Consider the following 9234-nt stretch of genomic DNA (forward strand, 5'->3'; position numbering starts at 1 on the left):
GAGAACCAGAAATGCTGTGGGAACATGGGCCAACAGGCAAGCGTTTCCACAGCTTTTTCGAGTTCTCACAAACTTCCATGAGAATTTCTGTAAGTCAATAGAAACACAAAGAGCTTGTCGTATTTCTTTTAGAAAATTCCACAACCCAAAAAGGAAAAAGAGTTTATAAATTATGTTTCCTTTGATCATCAAAATGTAAATTCTCTCTGTTCGTGCCATCATTACATCAACAGTTCATGTTAGTTATAGAAACACAATTTTAAACCAATCAGTGTATATGTTTTCTTTCAGCTATTTTCTAAAAAGCATTACATATGATTGATGATTTACCAAGAAACTCATCAGAGGCACCAGAAAGAAGGTGGTAGAAAATGTGGAAATTTCTTTCTCCTTGTACTTGGTGAACCACACGTGACTGAAAGGAAAAACAGTATTTTAGCTTAATAACTAATCAGTTACTCCAAACAACTCAAAAATTAAAATCCTATTCTATAACAAAATTCCTGATGCTGATTGGCCATTCTCTCTTGCTGTGTTTGTGCTGTTTACAAAATAATATAATTATGTCACTCACTTTTTAACTCAAAAGAGGTTTTCAAAGTCTTTCTGACCTCAAAATCTGTTGTTCAAACAGTTCAAAATTGTTCGGCAATAATATGTACTCCACTTAATCCAATTCAACTATTAGTAACATTTATTTACCAATCAATCAAAGATAGGTTCTTGTTTAAATTTTTTCATTTTCAAACTGGTATCCAAAATGCAGAGATTACATAAATCTTTTAACTTTCTATACTCACAATTTGTGGTGAATACTACATATATAAATTTGCTACTTAACAGTTACTGTAACCTTTATTTTCTTTCAACTTATAAATTTATGCAAAATACATTTAAAATAAATATAAAGTCCGACAAATGACCACACATCTTGCAATTACCTTTTCCAACAAATCTGCAATGAAAATTAGTGAAATGTCATTAGGAGAATTTGTATAAGTCAAAAAACGTTTTAGAAAGATAAAAGTACTCATTTTCTTGGATTTTTAAATGCCCACTCAATTTTTCAAAATTGCCTCCCAATCCTTACACTTAGTGATAACTCCTCCAACAGGATCTCCCTTGAAGTCAAACTCAATGTCCATGTATTTGCCCTAAAAATATACGAAAGATTCCAATCAGAAAAACATGTAAACTGTACACAATTCATTCTTGAGCTTACAAATCGTGCACTTACAAATCGTGACGAGTTGTCATTCCTAAGTGTCTTTGCATTGCCAAAAGCTGCAACAACAACAACAAACATTTAATAAAACTCCCCCTTGTAGTTGTTCTATTCGTCAGTGGCCTATCCTCCGAGGTGGAGAAAATAGGCTACACAGATCAGATCCGATCTCTTGTAGTACTGCCTTGTAATGTATACAAACGTTATACACTACAATGTGGTGTATAATGTAGTTCTCTCATTACTCTTTTGTTCAAACAAACCAAAGTTCATTAGTCTGTCATTTACATTGCTTGTTTCTTCGTTGATTCATACCTTCCACAGTCTGTTTACCAATTTGCTCCATTGTTTATTTGTTCACTTATACTTCCATTCATTAAATTGCCCGTTTGTTCACACAATTGCTTTTGACAATCTTTGTTTGCTTGTCCATTTGTTTGTTTGTTTCAATAATTGTTCTTTTATTTATTTGTTTATTCATCAACTTGTATTAAAAAAGCAGTCTTACATGTTTATACTGTAGCATATATGCGGAAACATTCAATAATTCAATGTCGCATTTACTATTTCATTCACCTTCTAAAACTGGATTAGATTGCAGCAACTGTTCCTTGACCCTGTCCACTTCCCAGCCTTTGCCAGACACCGCTGCAACATACTGCATAACAACCTTTGATGCCTCTAAAGCAAAAAAAAATGTTGAGACAGTAAATATTTAAGCATGTTGCTGGCTGCTCTTAAATGCAGTTGACTCTGCCAGACTTTAAATTGTTGCTTCATCTTCTTCAAATGAGCAACTATAACTGGTTGTCTTGAATACACCTGATGGATCTTTTGACCTGAGACCTTCAGATCACGTTAGAAGTCTAACTTCTTACTTTCAAACCAATAATCTAACTCACTTTCAAAGCCATATTTATTTCATTCCTTCCCGTCACTGGCAAAAAGCAGAGTACAGTGGGAGACGGTGGTATATAACATGTCACACATGGCGGGTTGAATAAGTTGAGCTCATTCCATATTTGTACTTTGAACCCAAGGTCAGTATTTACCAATTTAAATTGAAAGGATTTCACCTCGCCTTTAGACCTTTAGAAGATATTTGTTGTCCATCATCTAGAACACTGATTATCATGCATGTTTCTTGCACAGTTGAAATTAATATTTTCAATTAACAAGTCCTGTATTTCTGGACAGTGACCAGCCAAATGAAAAGTTTTTCTGGAGCAGTTGAAACTACATGCCTGTTTTGCCAGCACCACTCTCCCCAGTGATAAGAATACACTGGTCCTGGTTGTAGTCTCTCATGGATCGGTAAGCGACATCAGCAATAGCGAATCTGTTTTAAACAAGCAGCAATGGTTTAAGACTTGTGCCAGGAAGGTATAATTGTGTTTATTAGAGTAACACACTGCACTCAAAATAGATGCAAGGTTCATAGCTGGGGCCTGGTTGTCAAAAAAATGGGTAACACTATCAGCCCCAGATAAATCACTCTCCAGTTAGACAAGTTTTAACAGTCATACAACTGCACTACACATTGGATGCCAATTTACCATCTACACAGAGCTATCCAACCTTTGAACAACCCGGTCCAAGAGCTCTAACAAAATGGCATGTTTTTGTCACTCTTTAGGAGCAAAACTACTTGGAAACAATCATTCCAATCTCTTCAGAATCTTTGCTTGTGGGGATGGTAAGTAGCTGCTTTATCACCAATATGAAACAATTTTTAGAACTGTTTTTAAGCTCTGATTATGCAGAAGATGTGGATGTTAATGAATTATGCAGATCCACACCACCACATCCTGTCAGATGCCCTGAAATCGCTATCAGCAAATAATTGCTTCAGTAGACAAGACAGACAAAGACCATGAGCCACTGGGCTTGGCCACATGCTGGCTAGGCTACACAGCGAATCAGAGTAAGTTTATTCCCTGTCAGTGCTCTAGCATTCTATCACAAATGCTATTTTCTGATTGGCTATGCTACTACTGTTCTGTTATAGAAAGCGAGTGGCCCAGCAGCGTGCACTGGGGGCTGCTTCGTTGCATTTTCAAAGTGTATGTCTTTGAAGAGGATTTAGATTAAAGTTTTGAACAGCTACTAGATTTATACTAATTAACAATAAAAAAGAAGCACTCAACAGGCACGAATGGCACTCAAAGGCAAACTGCACATTCTCACACAGCTGGCAAGCAAAACACGTACATGTATGTGCAAGCCCTGCAAAACCTCATATGAGACCCCACTGGGCATGATCACCCTGAGAGACCGCTGGCCAGCACTGGCTTGACTCAAACTTTGCCTAAATTACATTTAGCCCCATATAAAGATAATTCGCTCTTGATTTCTCGGGCTGCACCCTTGTCAACTAATAAGTTAAATACATTTGTTGTCTAATCCCACTGCAGTGAAACGAAAACAAAATAATTTCTAACTTAGTATAAGTAAGAAAACATCAGTCATATACGAGCTGGCATCTCATTTATTGATCAGACATAAATTGCCCTAGGATAGTTATTAACACAATAAACATAGTAAACAAAAACACGGAAATTTACTAAAACAAAATTTCCAAAATGAACTGATCAAAAGCGGAGATGCTGTCGAAGTGACAACTCCTAAAGGACAAACTCCTTAAATACTAACTTCTTGGCATAATTACGTAACCTGCATACCAATGAATCTACATACCAGCACAAAACTATCTTACAATAACAACCTGAAAAATTATATGTGCCCAGTTTGTTCATAAAATCTAAATTTTTAGGATAAAGCTTGATACTCACATGTGTGGGGGTAATTCATAGATGTTTCTAGATCTGTACTCAGAAATCCTTTCAGGTGTGTATAAGTTGAATTTGCGATAAGGGTTAATTGATACCACCACATTCCCAATGTATGTCTGCAATATAAAATTTGTGATCACTTGGATGTAAACTTATGTTTTCTTTTACCATCAAGCATTACTTTTTAATACTACAAAATGTTTTGGTGGGCTTATTCTACAGTAGGCTAGTTTTTGGAGGGGCTTTCAATTAGTTATTACTTGTCAGGAAGGAATTTTGCATCTTAGTTTTGAGGGGCTTATTTTCTTGGGGCAGGAGAATTTTATAGGGACGTTTTAATAGGAGTAATGGCATTGATTGGTATGTGGTGCGAACAAAACTGCTAATGGTTATAGAACACTGGATATCATTGCTTACATAGATATCTTTATTGTTGTATCTATCCCACAGGTTCTCTATCAAGCCATCTTCAGATAAGGGCTCCAGAAGCACCATGTCACTGACTCCAACCATGTTGTCCAGCATGCTCCGTCCACCCCCTGCTACCTGGCCTCCTGTTTCAGTCATGGCTCTTAAAAGAAATGGACCAAGGTATTGCTTAATATTTTAATCAGTCTGCAGATTTACTTTCGTCAACTGAAGTGAGACCTCGGCAGAGCAGTGCACCTTTAATAGTTAGTATACTAGACTCAAGATCGAGTAGTTTGGGTTCTAGGCCTGGCTTGGGGTCACTGTGTTGTCACTGTCTTTCTTGAGCAAGACACTTTACCCTTGCACTGCCCCTCTAAAGGGCTCGCAAAAAATTGAACTCCAGCTTGCCCTTCGCACAAGCTGCTCTCAGATTTTGCTTGCCCTGGGCAAGTTTTAGTATGGTCATTTTTTTAAAATTTTGTTTGTCATTACAAGTGAAGAGTATGTGTCCATGTGTGGATAGGAGTGAGAAATTCTCATGATTTGTTAAGTCTAATACTTACCGTTTGTTGGTATCACAACTTCAGGAAGTTTCTATCCTTAGGTTAAAAACCATCTGTACAGCATTTAGCTTGATCAGTATCTCTGAAGAGAATGAAAAGTTTTAATAAAAAAGAGACCAAACTCAGTGATTTACAATGTACTTTATATATTATGCACTACACAATAGCACACTGATCAATATATATATATATCAGAACTGGTGCCAAAGCAAGTGTTATCATTTGCCTACATAACAATCCATGTCTGTACGGTAAAAAACTCTCGAAAAAAGAAAATGCAAACCTGGTCAAAAAATGTACAATATCTTCCCTTCCAAGTCACTGTACATGTAAAGTTCTACAAAAATACAGGTCTCTTTCTAGAATAGTTGAGGTAGAATACAAAATTTTGACATCAAAAATATTCTACAAAAATGTAAATGTGCATCTGGACATTCTGATGATAACAGGTAAAGGAAAATTTACCACCTGTTATGGTAAGCAATTATGTACATGTATGTACACTGACATACTGACAAAATGTCTGAAGAGCTACTGGCAGTTAAAAACAAGTTATTCGGACAAAGACGTGATTGAAAAAAAAAAAACAAGAAAAAACAATTGACTTATGTCAGAGTTGTCATAAAGGGCTACACTTGTAACACCTGTTACAACTGAGTATGCTGGATGGCCAGCCCTCGGTGTTGTAGGTGAACTTGCCTGTTGTTGAACGTACAGAACCCATACAATGTACATTGTATGCAGAATGCAATTCACCCTTAAAGCACAAGTTTGTTATGGGTTTGAAAAAAAAAAATGAAACTGGTTTGAAAAAATTTGAAGCAGTGGCCTAACAGTTTGTACATTTGGCTGTAAGTCATAGGAGTGCTAACCAAGGCACACGCAATAATATGCATTGTGTGCTTTTCCTTTCCTTCGCTGTGAATAAGCAGTAGCCAACACAAAAGTTCCCACTGCTACATGTACTTTGGTTGCTGCACCCATATTAAAAGCTCATTTATTTCTTAGTTGAGTATAAACCTACATTAACTTTGTTTTCTACTGTTTTCTTTATAATTATCCTTGTTTCCCTCTGTGAATGAGGAACAGACTTGATTTGATTCCTTGACAGGCACTATATCCAAATTAAGTCTCAGAACAGCTGAATATGCCAAAACAGATATGAATAAACAAACCAAAGGAAAGGGCCCAGTGTTTCCACCAGCGCACGCCATTGTGGGAATCCAGCGTTGCAATCAGAGATGGCCCCCAGAAAAACGAAGAAAGGGCCAATTTGGCCCTTTCCTTTTACAAGACTACAGGCTTAACCAGGCGTAGTATTTTAACAGCCATCCCAGGGCTTGAAATTGCGACCGATACAGTCACCATTGTAACTAACATTTCATCCTAGGCGACCAAAGTTCGGCAAAAATTCTGGTTTAGTCACCATAATGGTGACCACATTTCTCTGTGTTGACGATCAATCCGGTTATTTTGTCACACATCATGTCCTTCTAGACATTCATATTGAAAGATCTTTGCTTCTAAAACATTTAACATAAGAAGAGAAGTCAATCCATCCTGTTGTTCTGCTGTATTGATTATCTCACATTGGAAAACTTCCAAGTTTGAAATCGCCCTATAATACATTACAAACCCTTGATCATTGACTATGTCATGTATACCTAAGGACTGTTCTCTTGTAATGCATGGATCCAACTAGTATCTGATTCAAAAGAAATTTATCAAGTAGAAACACTTCAAAAAGCATTTACTATTAAATTTTATCCTAGATCCTAATAAACTGCTTTATTTTCCTTGGTACCCTGACCCATTTTTTTTCTGTAGCTTTCAATTTATTGGCCCCTTCCCTCAAAAACTGGCTCCTAAAAAAGGTCTTCACGGGCCACTTTGGCCCTGAAGAAAATTTTCTGGCTGAAAGACTGAGCGCCCACAGGTTGTACTTAAATAATAGCAAATGAATATTGATAAAATGGCTCAAACAGTTCCAGGGGTTTCATTAAGCCAGTTGTGAAGACGATTTTCCCCAGCTGGTTTGACCATCTAGAGGAAAGTTTTTCTAAAAACAAAGTTCAGTTCAAATAGTTTTGCCTGCATGTGAAAAACAGTTGCCCTTCTGCAGAAAACATTAATGAAACCCCTGCAGTTCAAACACAGTTTAAACGGATGAGCATTAGTCTGAGAAGATTTTTTTTTTGAACATAAAGAAACTGCCATATGATAATGGTTGTTAGTCATGGGAAACCGTAAGAGAGGTGATATACGAAAAATTAATTAAAAGCTTTCAAGACTAAAAGTCAGATCAACACTCCGAATCAATATCTTGTAGTGACTGTTTACTTTTTATATTTGCTTTAAATTAGTACTTAAAAGATTACCCAATGCTCTGCTCAGCTATACATGCTAAGAAGTGAATATTAATAAAATAACAAGATGAATAGTAAAATAAACAACTATATCCATGAATGGGTAGCTAGGCTGATATTACCATGTTACATGTCAAGACAATCAGGATAACATCCAGATTTGTATCAAACTACAGTGGAATCTGACTTTCTTGAGCCTCTAATGGAACAGAAAATTGGCTTGAGAAGTCGAGAGTTCATGATCTCAGGGGTGAAGGTACAGTGAAACAAATCTAACGAAAGCGACTTTGGATTGGAGTTATTGCAGAGTTTGAGACATCAGGATTTCATTGTCCTTTTCTTTTAGTTAACAGAATATCATTCATATCGGCAGATCTTTTTGCATTTCTTACAAACATAATACTGTTTTTTTTAATTGGTTGTAAAACACTATCCAGCACATAAATCACTATCTGGTGGGTAAAATAAACAAACCAGAGACTGTACTATTCATTGTGGTGCACAGTGATTTAAAGCAGTCAGTAACATTTCCCAACCCTTTGAAAAACCAACTCATGTTGTTTGAGCATTAGCTCGATCCCAGCAAACCTGACTGATTAATCCACTGATGCCAGACTGATGAAAATTTTATACATGTAAGTTCTTGACGGTATAGTTTACATAGTAAACAAAAATATTGGCAAAGCCTCAAATAAAATACAGACTAAATGATTCTAGTGTATCTCATTTTAAAGGGAATTTAAACAGCCTTTAAAATTATCAGATCATTATAAATGTTAATTTGGAAATACGTGACGAGACATGTTTCTAGAAGAGGAAATTTACAAATGAATGGTCTTTGTAGAACGTACAAATTATCATGAATAAAAAAGAAGCTAATGAACTGTAAAGATTGCAACTTTAAATTAAAAACAATCAATACAAATATCGTCTGGAGTAAAATCTAGCAAGAAAAAGGCTTATTCAAAACATTTCACTCGCACAAATGCCATCCCCGTGGTTTTTCTAAACGACTACTTAATTTAATTAAGTGAAGAGTGAAGTCTCGAACTAGACGTTGGGAGGTTCCAGGCCCCGAGGCAAAGTGCGTAAGATTACATTGCAACGGGTAGTCAGGTGGGTTATGTGAAAATAATTCTCGTTTCTAAATTACAATTTCCACAAATCTTATAATTTTATTTTACTTTGTCATACATTTTGGCAAGCTGCAAAACAATGCTCTTAATTGCAAAGATGTCTAGTTTTCAAATCTCGCCAGATCTCACGTATGTAATATCAACTCGCACACGCGCCATCAGCCAGCTTGTAATAAAATTCATAGCTTTGCCCACCAAAACGGCCAGAATTTTTCTGTTCTACCAGAGTTAGCTTTCAAGTACCCTTATCTCAATTTAATTTTCCATTGTTAAAGTGATATTTGGTTTTGCAAATCTGGCTTTTTAATTTTCCCACGCCATGGCGGGCCGGTTATGTGTACTCAATTTTACGGTTGGTTCACAAGAAGTTTATATGTTTAAATTAACTTCGGTTCTCGATCGAACAAATGGAAATAGACGATTGAAATATCACATCAAAAGAACTGGATAGTGCCAAAACTTAATTATTTCTCACAGTTTACACAGGTAAACACGTTGATTATAAGCTCACCTTCCTTTGGCGCCCGACGGAAAAACCAGCTTGAAAGCGCGAACGTCAATTCCCAAACTCCAAATTATGCTTGCTCGTCAAATTCATTATTATTAAGCATCTGCGAGGCTTAAATTCCAAGAGAAGGAGAGAATTTTGGCAAACTTTTCATTCGAAATCGCCCCGGCGTTGCCCTGGTTAACCCTTACCCCGAAGAAAGTTTACGCGATACCTGAAGTTGAGCCCGCGCT

At 36.5% G+C, this 9234-nt stretch overlaps 1 protein-coding gene across 3 annotated transcripts in view; it reads right to left on the minus strand.

The window, feature by feature from the left end:
- Positions 1-9198, minus strand: part of LOC110041171 (unconventional myosin-Ia-like) — a 32856-nt gene extending 23658 nt beyond the window's left edge. For all 3 annotated transcript variants that reach the window (XM_089285279.1, XM_089285278.1, XM_020746470.2), the window contains exons 1-10: positions 9005-9198; positions 4992-5073; positions 4435-4588; positions 4018-4133; positions 2470-2564; positions 1802-1906; positions 1238-1284; positions 1091-1154; positions 942-955; positions 331-415 (exon numbers count right to left, since the gene is read on the minus strand). In XM_089285279.1, coding sequence (XP_089141405.1) covers positions 331-415; positions 942-955; positions 1091-1154; positions 1238-1284; positions 1802-1906; positions 2470-2564; positions 4018-4133; positions 4435-4584 — 676 coding nt within the window. In that variant the 5' untranslated portion in view covers positions 4585-4588; positions 4992-5073; positions 9005-9198. The remainder of the gene's footprint in view (positions 1-330; positions 416-941; positions 956-1090; positions 1155-1237; positions 1285-1801; positions 1907-2469; positions 2565-4017; positions 4134-4434; positions 4589-4991; positions 5074-9004) is intronic.
- Positions 9199-9234: the final 36 nt, after the last annotated feature.

Source organism: Orbicella faveolata, unplaced genomic scaffold (genome assembly GCF_042242905.1).
Source record: "Orbicella faveolata isolate gen_17 unplaced genomic scaffold, um_ofav_v1 contig_13, whole genome shotgun sequence".
NCBI classification, from domain to species: Eukaryota; Metazoa; Cnidaria; class Anthozoa; order Scleractinia; family Merulinidae; genus Orbicella; species Orbicella faveolata.